Below are 17467 nucleotides of genomic sequence, written 5' to 3'. Positions count from 1 at the left end.
CAGGAATGAAAAGATGTTGTTTAGTGACTTCCTAACTAAAATGTTCACAAGCATGAAGATATTCTTGCTTCAATTTATAGTATTGGCCTTTAAGGCATCAATTTTCAGACTGCTGCATGAGCTAACGCTATGCCTTTGGCTGAGACAGATCTCAAACTGGAGCAACAAGTAGTGACTTAAACTTTAACTACAAACTGATTCACAACCATTTTTTTATAGTCCTTTGCTATGTAAGGTTTTTGCTCTTCCATGCCATGCAGCAGAACAGTAACTATGGCCCTTTGCATTCTAGCAGTAATTTCTCTCTTGCTTTACAGTCAATAAATACCTGGCATAGAACCTGGAATAGAGAGGACTAGAAACCAAATCAGAGTATGAGTTTCTCCGGAATAGTCCACCATTTGCTGTATTCCAGAGGGAAAAAATGTTAGACACATTTAATAGCAGCTGTAGCTATTTTTTTGGTTAAAGTGATTTTGAATGCAGAATGAGGCTAGAATGGATAAAGCAGTTGAAAATATACTGTCAGCAACAACTCTACTTCTTTCAATTTCCATATTCTGTGATTATCAAGTCCTTTTTTTGCAGACAAAATCACCCAAATTAATATATTTGACTGTGTAAAAAGATGCATATACAATAATCATAAGTAACTTTGAGATCTGCTCTAGAATGAAGATACCATTCAGATATTTTATGTTTTCTAAATTTGCAAATGTGCAAATACTTCTCGTTGACTTCTTTAGCCAGGTGTGTAGTGTTTATAAAGCAGAAAGGCATAGAGGTTATTACATTTTAGAGAATTTGCTAGGATGACTTCAGTGATGGAAACTGGTACTCAGTGAGTAGGGTTAATGAGAAACAGATGACCAACTTACGTGGCTCTGTAGTTCTGATGCCTCCCTTAGATGAACCTGTTCAAGATTATCTGGCACCATAAGGTAGTGACCCTTACTCTTCTCATATTGCTTCTTGTACTGGTACTGAAGGGAAGGTGTCAAAAATCATCTCAATAAAAAAAATTATCCCCCAGCAAATTTACTTGTTAGGTCCAATCAAAGCAACACTTCAATGGAACATCAAGAGAAATAAGAAATGCAAAAAGCAAAACAAAAGCAAATATTTTAACTCCCAGTATCAGATAAAACTGCTAAAGATATGGGTGAACAGTTACCTTTTTTTGATCATTTTGATTGCAACATAGATTTTTTCAAAACCAGAATTAAAAAAAATAAATAGAAAAAGAAAAAGAAAAAAAAAAACACAGTAGATACATGAAAAAGCTGCACTAGGCAATAATGATTTTTTACTTTTCTCAGTAAAATTATTGAGTATTTTGTTAGGCACAGTTCTGTTCATATACGCCAGGGGGATGTTAAGCATAAACACAAAATGAAAAGAATGGACAAAAATAAAAATTTTAAATATAGCAAGCAATAAATAAGAAAAAAAATCAAAAAAGAGAAGAAGATGGTATTTGTTAGTGTAATACAGTCAGTTAAAATGTAATAAAGAGGATTTAAAATATTAGCAGTTCTGTAGCTGGTAAAGATTTCACTTCCCAGAGGACAAATGTGGCAAAATTGCTAGTTAATAGGAAATAATCATTAGAAAGTAGAGGAAGAGATCACTACCAGGTGACATCCCATGAACAATAGCAGAGGGAGTAGCTGGTACAGAAATATTTAGCAGAGATCACTTCAGTGCAGAATCAATAGTAATGGAAAAAGCAAACTGATCTGGGATTAGTTAATGAGCTTACAGCACTGGCGAGCTGGCTTGTACTCAGGACATGGTTCATGATCAGCGATTCAGACATGTCAGTGACGGGCTTGTGAAGTTTCTTTAAATCTGCCTTGTATTTCACCTGAAGGTAAGAAAGGACAAACAACATCAGAAAAGAGGTCCGCTAATAAAGCCTGTGATGTTGAATGTATTAATAACATAAAGGAGGTATTTGTTAAAAAAAATTGACACTTTTAATCTTCGTAAGGGAGAAGCATAAGTAAACATACCTCACTAGCCAAGTTGTGAGCATCTTTCATGGTCTTGTAGATTTTAGCCTCCTTTAAATCATACTTTGGCTTTTTACCCATCTCTTTGGAAAAATTCTCCTTGTATTTCACCTAAATTAAAAACAACCAGGTATTACAACTGTTCTTGAGTGTTCACTTGTTCGGCTGCAGAAGGCAAAGAGTCCCTACTTCAATGCTGATAGTAAGCAGAAGAACAAAACTAGCAACTTGAAGATATCCACTGGAATAAAAGCTATTTTAGACATGACATGGAAAGAAATCTACATCTCTATTTACAAAATATCACTTGCAATTTTCCATTCAGTGAACAGGTTAGATTTCGTCATGGTAAAAATCACGGGCATAGGCAAGAGATTTATGAAAAAAAATACAGCTAAATTCTGGAGATGAAGAATTTTTCTCTTGATGGGAACTGTGCATAGATGAAAGATAACCTATTTCACAAAAAGACAAGAGCTGACACAAGTATAAAGAATATTCAAAAGAATTTTTTATGTACTTCTTGGAGAAATGACAATTTTAAAAACTACCTCAAGACATACAAGCACTGAAAGTTGCAATATATTGAATGTTATACACATAGTGTGTTCTGTATAAATCAGAGATGAAGAAGGATGCTAATTATCACAAACAGAATAGTGATACTAGGAATTAGGTTATGTAAGAGGTTTAGTAACACTTCCAAACCACATTAATATCACCAAGGGAAAGCATAGCAATGTAAACCATAATAATCCAGCTGGAGGCACAGAAATGCAGGTAGGAATGAGTTTTGCTAATGACTTAAATGAGGGCAAGTTCTTCCATCATGACTTGTGCCATCCCACTGCTGCAGGTGCAACTAAAGGCTAATTCCTCACTATTGCTTGTAAACCTAAAAAAGGGATGGTTCCATTAGGAATACTTTGGGTTCATTACGTTGTTTGGGGTTTTTTGTTGCTATCAGAGACGCATAGATTTTTTTCAGAAGAGCTACTGAAGAGTGCAAGAGAAACTCCAAGTAAGATAAAGAAAGAAATAAAATACTGAAGAACTGATAACTAAGTTGAGGAAGAGCTGACTCATGATATACTGGATTTAACGACGACTACAGAAATGTAAACAGATAATTTTGTATTAGTAAAGAAAGAAAGATGATTGCAGAATTAAATTACATTCCACAATTACACTTCATTGTCATATTCTTGTCATATGCTTGATATCACTCTGTGCTTTTGCTTGACAAAAATATGCCACATTCAGGTAAAACTCACAGTGAAATATACAAATCCACAAATTATATAGCTGCTGTAAGAAAACAAATAATATTAATATTCTGACAGGAATTAGTATTGGTTCTGACCTCACAAAAATTAAACCCAAGCAGAAGTATACTTGAATCTGTTAGATTTTGCAAGCTATGCAACATATTATCAAGATCAGACCATCATGCCGAAGAGTTCACTTTCTTTAAACCCAGAAGAATCATTATTCTGCAAAATTAAAAGCAAGCATGCCAGACAGCTCCAACTAAATCCAACTAAAAAATGGCAAACAAGATAAAAAAACGGGATGCAATGCTTTATACTAAAAGACATTTACCAGAAGAAATACTTCAAAGAAAAAAAAAGATTACTTTGATTCTTCTTTGCTCCTTTACTGCCTCTACAATAGTTAATTTCTCTGAGAACTAAAATGATCTCATCAAAGCATGTTTATAAAACTAAGAGGAGAACTAGCTGGTAGTGGAGCAAATGCATAGAAAAGTAAGACTTCATTATCACTGAATGGGAATAAACATACTTTCTTCTTTTTCTTGTAGTTCTATTGTTCAGTTCTACTGGAAAGATTCTTGCTTATCCTGACACACAGAGTGGCTGACATTCAAACATGCAAGAGTTACATGCAGTAGTCTTGGATAGATGTGGAAAAACCATGATCCCCCTTTCTTTAATTTGGAAATACATGTGTAAAACTGAAATTGCATAGACTTATGTGCTGCCACTTCAAAAACTGCTATGCAGCCACCATTTTTCTGTTTTCCAAAGGTTTTGAGATGGCAAGAAATATAAGAAACTATGTGCCCCAAAATCACTACATGATACACTTCTCAGAGGACATGGAGCTGATTTATACACTATGCTTTAATTATGCCATTCCGACATAATGTGAACAGAATAGTTTAAAAGACGTTTAAATAGACATTTAAAGTTTGAATAGTTAAAATTAAGTTCTAGTGTGAATGTTATGCGTATGTTATGACTGGTTACTGGAAATTACCAGCACCACTTGGGATTGTCATACACATGTATTTCCACTTTTTGCACAGTTTCAGGAAAACCAGCTGAAGCTTATAAGTCTGGTTTTACGGGTTTTTTTGGATGAAACAGGTGAGTTTTAACATTGCATGAGTGCATCAGAAACTTCCCTTAAAATTACTGGAAGTTCCTAAACCATTACAAAGGGCATAATAACGTCTCAACCTTCATGTGGTGTTTCTGAAACAGGCAACTTCCCCTCTCACAGAATTCCTATTCACCATCCATCATTCCAGAGGGAAAAACAAAAGGTTATACCTAAACAAGCAGTCTCACAAGTTTTGCTACATTCAACACCTTTGACGCAAAAAGATCGATTCAACTGGTGCATCATAAACCCCTTAACAAGTTGGAATTGTAAGATAATATGCAAACAAGAGACAGATGCATAAAAATAGCATTCCCAGATCTGTCATTTAAAATGATCTTACATGACTACTTAGCATATTAGCTTTCTTAAAGGTTCTCATCCATGGGGTATCATAAGATGCAGCTCCATGCCCTCTCATATGCCGTTTGAGGTATTCTGCCTATAATGCGTAGCAAAAAAGCAAGATCAGAAATGCAAACAATTACAGCATTAAAACATGAAGTGCTGAGAAAGAACCAAGTTGAACTGAGGTTCTGGCAGAAAAAATAGTCACAAAAAATGGCAAGCATGTACTTTGGACTGTCTGGAGAACGTGACCATTGTATGGAAGTAAGCAAGCTTCTGTTAACATAACATATTAACTTCAGAAGCCAGAAGATTCTTTTAAAGGCACAAAGTAGAAAGAATAAGGGTGAATGTCCATCTCATAAAGGATGGATAATAAGAGTTAGGGAAAAGGTTGCTTCTTCTAAAGTCAATAAACAGAAATGCTAAAATACAAAGATAACATGGTTAACACTTCAGCCTTAGTATTTAGAAGATCTTGTCATGCATTTTAAGGAGAATCTACAACTCTGCTACTGGTATTTACTAAGTCAGTAGAAAAGTTTATTTAAAAAAGAAATACTTTGTGTTGGGATTTAATTTTTTGTTTAACACATTCCCTCTAAAATATTCCCTTATTCTGTAACTTAGAAATAATTTCAGCTATAACACTAACATTACTCTGTAAGTTAACACCACATTGCATTTCTCTCATTGCTTCAAAGTTTAACTAACTTTTTATTATTACCTGGCTAGTTAGTTTGGACACCTCCTTTGCCAGTTCAATATCTGGACGTCCCAGCATGCTTACACCAATGCCAGCTTCTCCACGCTTTTTATATTCAATCTAACAAAGAAAAAAAGTATAGTTTAGTCTTGACAACATTCCCTTTTAATTATTTCACTGACACTGGTTTTAGTAGTAAAATTACTGATAAATTATACAAAAGACTTAAAAAACACTTACATCACTAATTAACTTGGCAGCCTGAGTTGCTTTCTTAATATCAGGTCGATCTGCAATAGGTGTGTAGTGGAGCTTTGACTTGGCATCTTTCTTGTATTCAATCTAATCCATGGTGATAGAAAGAGGAAAGAAAATTACTGAAGTTTGTTCATGAAGAATATATCTATTAAGGACACAGCAATGTTGCTGGGAAAGTGCATGGGGTTTGCATGTTTGCGTTTTGTTTTTTTTTTAAATAATTTCACAAGGAATGTATTTCAGAAACTTTTTTGCAAGCTGCCTAGAAACAAAGAATTAAGCATATGCAATTCTGTCTGTATTTGAAGAAATAATAAAAAAAATTGTTAGATGTGATTTGCACTAGATTGTTGTAAATCCTACCATGTGATTAAATAGAAATATGATTTGAGAAGAAATCCTTTATTTCAGTGCAATTTTACATTCATAAATAGTTGCACCATTATCTTTCAAAATTACACCTGAACATGGAGGCTGGGAGGAAATCCAAGAGTATGTGAACTTTTGTTTTTGCCAGCTGATGTTGATTGAATTTGCTTACACAAGCTACTTAATTTATGAAAAGACAAGACAAACTTACTGTACTCTGTTTTTTAGCAACTTCCATGGCATGTTTCACTTCAGGAGGCTCCAGCATGACAGAATAATTAGATTTGCCTCTCTCCTTCACAAACTTCTTTTTATAGTTTGTCTGTTAAGAACAAAAAGGGTCAGGTATGATTTTTTTAATTTCACATGGAGGTAAATGCTACTAAAAATTGGAAATAAGCACACTGAAATTGTTAAGAAAGACAAAATACAGACTCCTCAAGTCTCAAAATATATGGTCCCCAGCTTTTTTTATGTTGGTCATAATTTGCACTTTAGATTACAAAAGCTTGCTATTTGGAAATAATGATTTGTACTTAAATTCTGTTCTATGAAAAATGAAATCTGAATGAAGGCCACCCACTAGTACTCTAACCCACCACTTTTCTCCAGCGTATTTCAAGAGAATCCCAATAAAATGTGTTTAGCTCTAAAGTTAAAGTCTCATTCTAGTCAGAATTAATCTTTTCTGACTCCTTGGCATTTTAAGATGAGACTCTGAACGTCTTGCACGTATACCAAATCATGCAAGTGTCTAATCAATTATAGGCAGCAGGTAATAATCTCACCATAAATTGTTATCAGTGTAGCTACTTACCTCACTGACATTCTTGGTCACCTCTTTCACATGAGCAGTGTCTCGTGTCTCTGGCAGGGTTGTGTAAGACCCATGTGGAAGCTGCTTCTTGCTGTGTTCTTTGTATTTGTTCTGAAAGCACAGGATAAAAATAGGAGGAAAAAAGCATTGCCAGTCCCACTCCCCTGTCCCCCATATTAAAAGGATGTACTTAAAATGAACAAATAACTCCCTGGTATTTTACCTCAGACACAAGAGAGCTGACATTCTTAGCCAGGAGGATCTGAGGTGTATCTGGAACCACAAGGTATGACCCTCGAGCTTTGTTATGCTTCTCTTTGTATTTTATCTAGTGAGAAGAAAAGATACAATTTTAAACAATGTGTATTTTGTCTTGTGGCAATTGAAAAAGAAATTCTGACAGTTGTGCCTGCTTGTTAGTGCAAAAATTTGCAGAAAATCCCATATTTTGAAGTTTTCCAAGGTAAATTCATTCCAGTCTATATATTCCTATAGCCTTCACTTGGAATTTTATTAATATTAATATGTTGAATATTGACTATTAATATATTGTTAGTAATTATTAAAGATACTTTGTGTTATGCACAAGTTACACGTGCAGCTTTTTTTGTTGTTTTCTCCACAGTATTTTCATTTCAATAACAGGAATGCAGAGATATACCTCTGGTTAGAAATCTGGTCACAGGACCAAATTTATTCAGATTTTGCCAATTTGTTAATGAAATAAGTCAAATCAAATGTAGAAATGAGACTGAGAATAACTTTTCAAAGCTTCATTCTTAATCCAACCATATTTCCAGTAAAGTAGTTTTTGAAGTTCTAGTAGAACAAAAAAAGCATGTTCCAAGTACTTACATCACTCGCCAAGATGGCATTATTTAAGGCCAATACAGTGTTTTTGTCATCTGTGACAGAGAGTTTACATCCCTTTAGGATTTCCCGGTCCAGTTTGTACTCATACTGCAGGAAGAAAAAACCATAAAAGAGAATCTCAGATCTTCTCCTTTTATTATTATTATAAACATAAGAAATGTGGAGAAAGAGAGTATTCAGTTTGTTCTGATTTTCTTACATCACTCTGTTGCAGAGACGACTTGGCTGCTTGAACAAAGTCAGGCCTATCAGCAATCCAGTGCCAATGAGCCTTGGCTGCTTCATATTTCTTTTTATAATCCAGCTGTTTATAGTGAAACAACAAGAAAAAAGGAAGTTAATTGGAAGTTGTGTACTTTACACATGACATTCATGCAGATGCAAATTCTCTTTCAGTCTGTACCAATGAAAGAGAGAAGAGGTAAGAAAATGCATCTACGTTAAACTAAAGCTTTCCTCTGAATCATGTACAATCTAGGGAGAGTCCATTTACTCCAGTTTTTCCACTGTAAAGTGGAGAAAGGAATATGAATAACTGAAAAGATACCAGGACTTCAAAGAAAGTTAGTGTTTTCAATTCCTTGCCTACTGAAGTGGATGTTGGGCCACCAATAATAGAAAACATTGGAGAGCTTCTCATGAAGTGCTTATTTAGTCTACAAAAAAAGACCACAGAGAATTTCTGGGACAGTTAAGTCTGCCAGGGAAATGGAGGGAGACTAGAAGAACAACAGATGTGTGTCATACAAAGACCTCAAGTGACCTCAAGGAACAACTTGCATGAGTGCACCCTTTAGCATGAAATGAAATAAAATAAAATATATTTTATTCAAGCAGCATAAGAATTAGAAGCAATGTTCAAGCTCAAAAAAATTCAATAGAACTAAAATAATTTCTTATGGTCCCTGTTACCAGTCTCAAACACAACCTAAAATAAAATGAAAGTATTAATAAAGCTGAACTCACATTGCTGTTTAGCTTGTAAGCATGCCTGGGAGTCTTAATATGAACTGAATCCACTACGACATTGCAGTGAGATTTATTCCTCTCATACATTTCTTTGTATTTCAGCTAAAGAAAAACAAACAGCAAATGTTCACAAAGATAATATCATCAACAAGAAAAGCATCAGAATATGAAAAACATAATATTAAAAACTGCTCATGACAAGATAAAATCTTAACAAAAGAAAAAGAAATTATAACAATACAACTTAGTATGAACCATCTGCCTGAAAGAGTGGTCCTCTTCAGCTGCAGTTCTCTCTTAATAGAAAATGTAGCAGGTATAACTCACTATGAAGCACAAAGATTTAGCAAAATCTGCACATGAACAGTAATTCTGCCCTTTTGTAGTTTTCAGCACCTAATAGAAATGCTTTAAAAAAACTCATCTTCTGATAGGCACAATCATTGTTTTTTGAAAATTCTGTTATAGAATATAAAATTCAGCATTCAGTTTGGAACTGAAAAAATGTACTTTAATTCACAGTTCACTTTTGGACATCTTTGTCTCTTAATGATCCACCTTAGTATCTGGACAATATGTTATTTTTTCCTCCTAGATTGACTCATTATATAGATCATCCATGCAGCATGTGAATAACTTTCACACTTATTTTAGCAGTTATTCTCATGGTACTATATTGAGTTACAGAATGCTAGTATCCTCGTTTTATTTACAGATATCCAAGAAACAACACCACAAATGTCAGAGAGAAAGCCTGGGTAGGAGGAGGAATTAGAACCAGGACTCCCAGATCCTATGATATTATTCTCTCTACTTCATCTTCCCTTCTCTCTCTTTTTAGACTTCCAGGGCCCCATAATCAAAACACATACTTATTTTAGAACAGAATATTTACCTTACATATTCATAGTATCCATAGAAGAAATGAATAATCACAATAATGTATTAAGAACCTTATACAAGGCTCCACAAAAGCCACTGACCAATAGTGGAAGAAAACCGAGAAACAAACTCCCCAAATCCATGCTTTAATTAGATACCAGCTCTAGCTCACGGCTTTTATTACTAGTGAGGACTGTTCTACCCCACCAAAAATGTTCCAAGATCTACAGAAGAACGTTACATGAAAAACTTCCTGAGTACTTTCATACTCTGCTGTGTGTTTTGAAAAAGCATTGAATATATAGAGAGTTTTCAGGCAGGTAAACACAACACACTCTAATAAGAAGCTATTTTTTAATGACAGTGTTACTTATGAGTTATAAACATTGCAGATCAAAGTAAAAAGTTACTCATGTGTCCTTTGGACACCATGGACAAGGATGATTTACTTACATCACTTATTCTGTCCTTGACCTTGCGCACATGCAGTAACATAGGTGTATCATGGATTGTAGTATAGCCTCTCGGCTTCGCTTTATTGTATTCCAACTTGTAAATAATCTGAAGATATTAATTATAGATTATATTATTTATTGACAGTCTTCATGTCAAGATTGAAAAAAAATCAAGATGACAAACATTGTAAAATGGACTACTGAAAATGCTATCTTGTTAATCATCACTCTTCAAAGGTATGAGAGAAGGAGGTATGCTTGAGAGGGACTGACCACACTTACATCACTAATCTGTTTGTTGACTTTTGTAGTCCTTAAATGTTCTGGAGTATCTACAACCATAGTATACTTGTCTTTCTTCTTTTCATAGTCCTTTTTGTATTGAACCTGGTGATTGGGAAACAGTCTATGTTAACCACACAAACTAAGACAAAACATCTGCATGAGATATGTTTATATTCATACCTAAAATTGCAAAATCCTCCCACCAAAGCCAATGAAAGCTGAATATGCATGATAAGTGGAACGTTGCAAACCCCTTATTTCCCTAAGAGGCTGTTTATCTATTCATGTGACTAATTTTATGTTTATTTCAAGCTTCACTTCCATATCTCCAGGATTGAGCTAAAAAAGAAATCTTGGCAGACAAGTGACTTTTAAAACTCATAACTGGACAATATCTCATTTTAAAATATTAATTAGAATGAAAAGAAATGTAAAGCATCTTACAAAATAGAAGATAAAAACATCCACTGAATATATCATAATGCCAGGATATTTTAAAGGCTTTGATAAAAGGATTTGTGTCTTGATAATGTCTTTCTTAAATATCATCATCTTGCCCTATTCAGGACTCTAAACCTGTTTTCACAGAATTCAGTGAGAACAAACTGTACAGCGAGAATGGTAATGCATCATAGACAGCCTGATGGCAGGTGAAAGATGCTAGAACACATTTTTAACAAAGAACTTTCATGCTCTATCTTGTATCAGAAAATAAAACCATGTTTTTGAAACAGAATATGACAGACAAAATATAAATTTATACATAATTACCTACAAATAACACATCATATCATGAAATCAGCTCAGATGAACATGCAGGTCAGGCAGAGCGCAACTGGCAACGAAGCACAAAATAGACTTGCGAACACCATGAACAACGACACAGCTCTAGATCCCAGACACTTCAAGAGTGGAGGGATTTAGGCAAGGTACTATACGTATGTACTACAGATGTGCATACAACTTACATCTATGTAATTAATGTCAAGAGCATATATTAAAAGATTTGCATACTATCCCATTAAGGAAATTGCAAAAGTTATTTTTGGGAGAAAAGAGTAAATTTTAGATTAGTGTGAGGGCAGTCAAAAGCCAAATATGTTACTGTTGCTTTATCTAGATATGAGTAAGAAGATAATGTTTGTAAAAGTCATTAAAAGAGAGGTAATAAAAAATAGATGCATGATAGCGCATTTATTTTTCAAAATCTCTCCAATGACTTTAAAAGGCATTACATTTCTGATGTCAGCTGACATCAGAGGACATACAGTAGAAATCAGCTCACTCAAAAAGTACTAATTCTTTTTGAGCAGCAAACAAAGATTGTCTGTTCAACCGAAACATCACAACATCACAAGTGAAACCTATGATACTGCTAGCTATAGACATTTCACACAAACAGAGTAGCTGTGAGTGAACCAGGAACATTCTGGCAGCACTGGCTAGTGCTCCTACAGTACCTGACTGCTCAGTGTAGTTCCCCATTTGGCCAGGAGGTTCTTAGGATCATCCACAATAACGCTGTACTTATCCTTGAGCTTCTCATAGGCAGCTTTATATAACTTCTGCTCAGAATAACATAATATGTTGTAACAAATTAAAAGTGAAGACACAAAGAGATTACACTTCTAACCATTGAAATCTCTTTACATGGACTATTGGGATTGAAGCTCATATCCAAAAGAGAAAAATATATATTTAAAACAAACAGACAAATGAACCCAACAACACAGAGATGAATATCTGCGAATAGTATACACATTTCTCAATTTCCACTTGAAGGCCTAATCTACAATTTAAGGATACCTGTATTCTATCACTTCCACTCTTCAATAAGCCATTTTATGACTTATTTTTTCAGGAAAAATAATTGCAGAAGCGACCCTGTATGGAACTAGATTCTTGATTTGACTACAAAGAGAACACAATGAAATGCAAGAGTAAAATATAATTTTATACTATCATCAGACATTTTGTAAGAAAAACCTATAATCCTTCATCACAAAACTCATCACTTACATAACAGAAGACATTTAGGTAAGTTTCTTTCAATTTATGGAGCCCCCCATTGCTAAAATTTTACTCGTTTATGTTTTTCATATTAAGTTTTTCCTTATTTGCTCTACGAAACAATAAGGAGACTGAATACTAACAAACAAACTCCAGTTCACTGCTTATCAAATTGAGTATGAAATAATAGCAATGGTACTGGAATGGTATCTGTTGCGAAACAGTTTTTCTTCCCTAGAACAGGAATTACTGTAATGCATTCACTGACAGGTAAACAATTTAGCATAATATTTAGTGTAAAAGAATAAAATATCAAGATGTGAGAGTCTAATTATACACTGCTTTAATGAAAAGTATCAGAGTCCTGCATGGTATGCCAGCTCCAAGCTGATGAGAATTCACCAAGAACACCATGTTTTTCAATGGGCTTTGTCGTCTGGGAGTACCACACTACTCCTAGAAACTCCATTGGTGATCTTAACCTTAAACACGGGGGCGTTCATTAACCCCTTTTGCTACTATGTTGTGTTTACTGCTTCTTCAGCATTGCAGGAGAAAAGTAAGAAAAATAAGTAGTAGAGTGGGAGATTTCAAGGCAAAATATCTGAAATGAAACAGAGATGTGGTAACTTCAGACATAATATTATCTTCCTAACACTGATGAAGGTTTTTTTTTCAATGTTTCAGGAAAGAAGTTGTAATTCTCTCTATACCTTTTTCACGTAACAATCAGTGTTATTAGGCAAGCAGCATTATTTATATTAGCATTTATTTACCTGTCAGCAAAGGAGAAGTTTCTTTGCAATGACAAAGTAATGGAAGAGGGGTCAGGATTTCACTTTTTAGGGACTGTAAACCTGTCCTGTCCTAACACTCAGACTAAGAACAACCTTGTCTTTCATGGTTTTAGTCTGACCTTAAAGCATCTTTAAGCCTGAATATATTTTATGTAAAATTTCATAAGAAATATCAACCTTTAGCTTGGTGTTGACATATACCCACCTACTATGTCAGTGTGAGACTCTGGAAATACTTAACACTTACCGCATCCATCAACTGAGTTGCATATTTAAAATGCTCGTTAATTGGAGAGTCAGCTACATACTTAAAATGAGACTTAGTCTTCTCAAACATCTCCTTGTACTTACACTGGAGGAAAAACAAACAAACAAACACAAAAACCCATTCCAATGTTAATCCAAAGAAAGGGAAAGCAATGAAAATGTATGATTTAGAAACAACCTGCAGCAAAACTATGGTAGAATTACTTCATATGTGCATCTTGCATATCTACAAACAAAAATTAGTTGTAAATGCAGTAGTTTGCAGAATGGAACTATTACATCAAGAAAGCAAAGGAAATTTCAGATCATCATCATTTTAAAGCTAGACTCAGAATCACTAGAAAAATGATTATGGAACTGATAGCTTTGCAAAAAACAGAGGGGTAAGTAAAGGTCATTTTGCCTCTGTTTTCTTTTACACTGTTTTCTTTTACTGAAATTTTTGATGCTATATATTAAGTTCTACCATAAGTAGAACATATCAACATCTAGGTCAGAACCAGATTCTCCTGAGAAAAATTATATCTACAATAAAAGCAAACAGCAAAAAACATTTAGTAACAATTCAGACTTTTTTACTTACCCCACTGTAGAGCAGCTTATTCTTTTCCGCCAAAACAAAACTCGGAGTATCCCATACATAACAGCCAATGCCTCTGAGCCATGATAAGTCTTCCTTGTATTTAACCTTTAGAAAAGAAGTTAAAGATTCAGTTTTAAACAGCACCAAGTGACAACTGAACAATGCTGAAATGGCATCTCAATACAAGGTGCAGCAAACAGACCTACATCCATAAATATTTAGTTGTAAAATATGTTACAGTTACTCATAGTTTTCTGATGGACTAGGATTATTCACATTCCTAACCTATCATTAGCTACCACAGTTCCTGTGTGAATTAAAAAACATTTGTTCTTGTACAATTAAAGAGTTATTGTATATGTACAGATGTGTACAATTGTAAAGGGTTAACATACAAATCTAAGCAAACACAAATGAAATGCAGTAAGACTACTCCGGTAATTTCAAAAGGAGATGGGCCATCTGATTTGCTCCTTCATTTCACAGATCCACCTGGTGAAAACATGAATCAAAAAATTTCAGCTGCCTTCTCTTTCTTAAGAAATAAGAGTTGGCTTTCATTTTGGAAACCTACTTATAACTTTCAACATTTCTCATCTGGGAAGTATTTGAACTCACATCACTAATAGCATCTGTGACTATGCGATGATGGAAGTGCTCTGGCCGGTCTGGGATCGATCTCCAAATTCCTAACTGGCTCATGTAATTTTCCTTATACTTCACCTACAAAGAAAATTGAAGAATGAAGGAAAAACAATATGAGGACAGAACACTCTAGACCATGCAGCTTCAAGACAATTCTTTTTCTAAAACATCAGGACTAAACCAGTGGAAATGAGATTAACTTACATTCACCTTCGTAATATCAAAGGCAATCAAGTGTACCATATTTCATAGAAGGAAAGAAGTTAGTACTAACAATGCTGACCATATTTTATAATTATTTGCCACACATAAATGGCATATTCTAGGTTATTAAATGACAAACATTAATTAGGAATGAAAATGTTGGATACGTACGCTGCTAATATCATCGGTGACCTTTCGATGATAGACTATATTCAAAGCATCTTTCACTGTGTGGTATTTGCCCTTAGTATTCTCAAAGGTTTCTTTGTAGCGCAACTGGTAAGAAAAATAACATAGAAAACAATATACTATATTGTTAAGAAGCTTCAATTGCCTACTATCAATTGTAATTTGAACAAGATTTATGGCGAAAATTAAAGAGGAAGAGTCAGTACATCTAAAGCAACAATTCATGCATTTCACTTTCAGACTGAAGACCGAGAAAAAAATTATCCATGTATCATGGGACTACTCTCTAGAACAGCGAACATGCCACTTTTGACATAAAAAACCTACTTATCCTACAAACCCTACCTTGAAGAAAGACTTTCTTAGAGGAGAAATTCAGATGTGCAAAAGAACTGGGATGCTCCTGTGCTGTATTTAAAAATCATTCTTAAGAGAGCAGTAAGACTAATCACTAAAACAAAACACCAGCCTAGCACATATGCTTTCAGAATATAACATGCAATCTGTAATACATAGCAAAGATCTCATGAATGAGTAGAGTACATTTAGCTACTTCCTTAAATCAGATCATTACTACATGTTTGAAGGAAAGATCAATTTCACCTTAGTAACCTCATGTGCAGATAATTTTTCTCACTAATCTACTTATAAATTAAAAAATGAGCACGTTCTCAGTGATATGCAGATTTACTTCTAACACAAATCTGAGATGAAAATATCTGAAAAAAGACATTCTATCCTAGCTTCAGCATCTATAATTTCAATCCAATCTGCACTATTCAGAGATTTCATGCGTAAGCATATTACTTTAAATCTATTCCTTCTTTTTGTAAACCACACTGCAGTGCAATAGAAAACGAAAATTAACTACAATAAATGAAAAAAAGTATTTCAGTGACATCGAGTAAAAACATAATGATCTCTGTAATATCAAATGGAAATGTACATGCAAATGGGGTGACCTAGTTCATGGCCCCACAGTGAGATATCCTATGCTTTGTATGTTTGCTTCTCTTTTGATTCTTTTTTTGTTCTTTTTGTAAAGAAACAAAAAAAAAGCCAGCAGTGGAAGTGTTCAAGGACTACTTACATCACTGGCATTTAGGTACGCTCTCTTGGCTCTGATCAAGACTGGTGTGTCAGGGACAGGTGTGTATTTGTCCTTCATCCTCTCATACTGGGTTTTATACTTTTTCTAAGAAAGACAGCAAAAGGAAATAGTTAAATCTTTAATATTAGAAGCATTTGCTAATCTGGTGTTACAGTAACACCCAGGGGTGCTACACTGAGTGCACAAAGTCATTCTTGCAAAGCACTTCTGTCAAAACTTTGAGAAACAAGCTCAGCTGGTCAGCTCTTTCTAGGTTTTCCTGGTCTTGCAGCCAGTGTACCTCAGATTCTACAAACAAGCACTTAGAAGCAGGTATCTTATTAAATACTAAAACATATTAAAAAAGCATAATGTCTTACCACAGCTTAAGAAGAAAATGTGAAACTTAAGCATAAGAGACAGAAAACTAAATGAAGTAGAAACAGATTTAAGCCTTGAAATTAGAAATAGAACTTGTAAACAGTTGAGCATAGTGGTACCAAACAAAAAAAAATTGAAGTATCTTACCTCACTGACCATGTCCTTTATATTCCTAGCATGCGTAAAGGCTGGTGTCTGACCATCAGCATGATGATGGGGTCTCTCTTTTGTGGCAAGTTCCACATACAGGTACTGTGGCAAGAAAAAAACAAAAAGAACAACAACAACAACAACAACCCCACCAAAACAAACACAAAAACAAACAAACAAACAAACAAAACCCACAAAAATAAGAAAACATTTTAACTAAGTTTTACCTTATCTCTCTGAAAAATGCCTGTAAATTCACAATATGTGACCATTTAATTTATTCCAGGAAGAAATATTGTGCCTTTTCCTCTTCCATACTATCTCAGTTCACCTTTATCTATCAGTACTCTCAGTGCTCTGTAACTGCCAGTAACTTGCTCACAAACCAAGAAATCATATACATGTGACATTAATGACCTCTCTGCCCTACATTCAGAACTAGCTTTAGATGAAAGCATCCATAAGGTCTGTTTTTCTCTGGTGAGTAGCTTCATTTTGTTCTGCAACTTCAAAAATTCTACAAAATTTGTAGCCAGTAAGTCAGATAATGAGCTACTGTATAAATAAATAAACTATGATGAATAAAGGCAAATCAATAAAAATATTTATGCCTTTAATGAAGTCAGAGGTTTAGAGAATTTGAAACAGAGTTCAGTGCTGAATTTCAGACAGACGAAGAAGAACATATCCATTATAAAGACATGGTCAACATGAAAATTCATAGCCACATAAAAATGAGCAACAGTCTTTATAAATGTCCTTTCTAGT

The 17467-nt window shown here is 34.4% G+C and overlaps 1 protein-coding gene across 1 annotated transcript in view; it reads right to left on the bottom strand.

The window, feature by feature from the left end:
* NEB (nebulin) overlaps positions 1–17467 on the bottom strand; it is a gene marked incomplete at its 5' end in the record, with an annotated part of 60137 nt that overhangs the window by 23686 nt on the left and 18984 nt on the right. Inside the window, 21 exons of the mRNA XM_010015867.1 lie at positions 879–983; positions 1763–1867; positions 2016–2126; positions 4765–4863; positions 5497–5595; positions 5716–5817; positions 6314–6424; positions 6920–7030; positions 7143–7247; positions 7775–7879; positions 7992–8096; positions 8759–8863; positions 10097–10204; positions 10381–10485; positions 11844–11948; positions 13438–13542; positions 14041–14145; positions 14659–14763; positions 15061–15165; positions 16169–16273; positions 16697–16801. Coding sequence (XP_010014169.1) covers positions 879–983; positions 1763–1867; positions 2016–2126; positions 4765–4863; positions 5497–5595; positions 5716–5817; positions 6314–6424; positions 6920–7030; positions 7143–7247; positions 7775–7879; positions 7992–8096; positions 8759–8863; positions 10097–10204; positions 10381–10485; positions 11844–11948; positions 13438–13542; positions 14041–14145; positions 14659–14763; positions 15061–15165; positions 16169–16273; positions 16697–16801 — 2211 coding nt within the window. The remainder of the gene's footprint in view (positions 1–878; positions 984–1762; positions 1868–2015; positions 2127–4764; positions 4864–5496; positions 5596–5715; positions 5818–6313; positions 6425–6919; positions 7031–7142; positions 7248–7774; positions 7880–7991; positions 8097–8758; positions 8864–10096; positions 10205–10380; positions 10486–11843; positions 11949–13437; positions 13543–14040; positions 14146–14658; positions 14764–15060; positions 15166–16168; positions 16274–16696; positions 16802–17467) is intronic.

The sequence above is a fragment of the Nestor notabilis genome, unplaced genomic scaffold (genome assembly GCF_000696875.1).
Source record: "Nestor notabilis isolate BGI_N333 unplaced genomic scaffold, ASM69687v1 scaffold5936, whole genome shotgun sequence".
In the NCBI taxonomy this organism is placed as follows: Eukaryota; Metazoa; Chordata; class Aves; order Psittaciformes; family Psittacidae; genus Nestor; species Nestor notabilis.
This window is presented reverse-complemented; position numbering and strand designations above follow the sequence as displayed.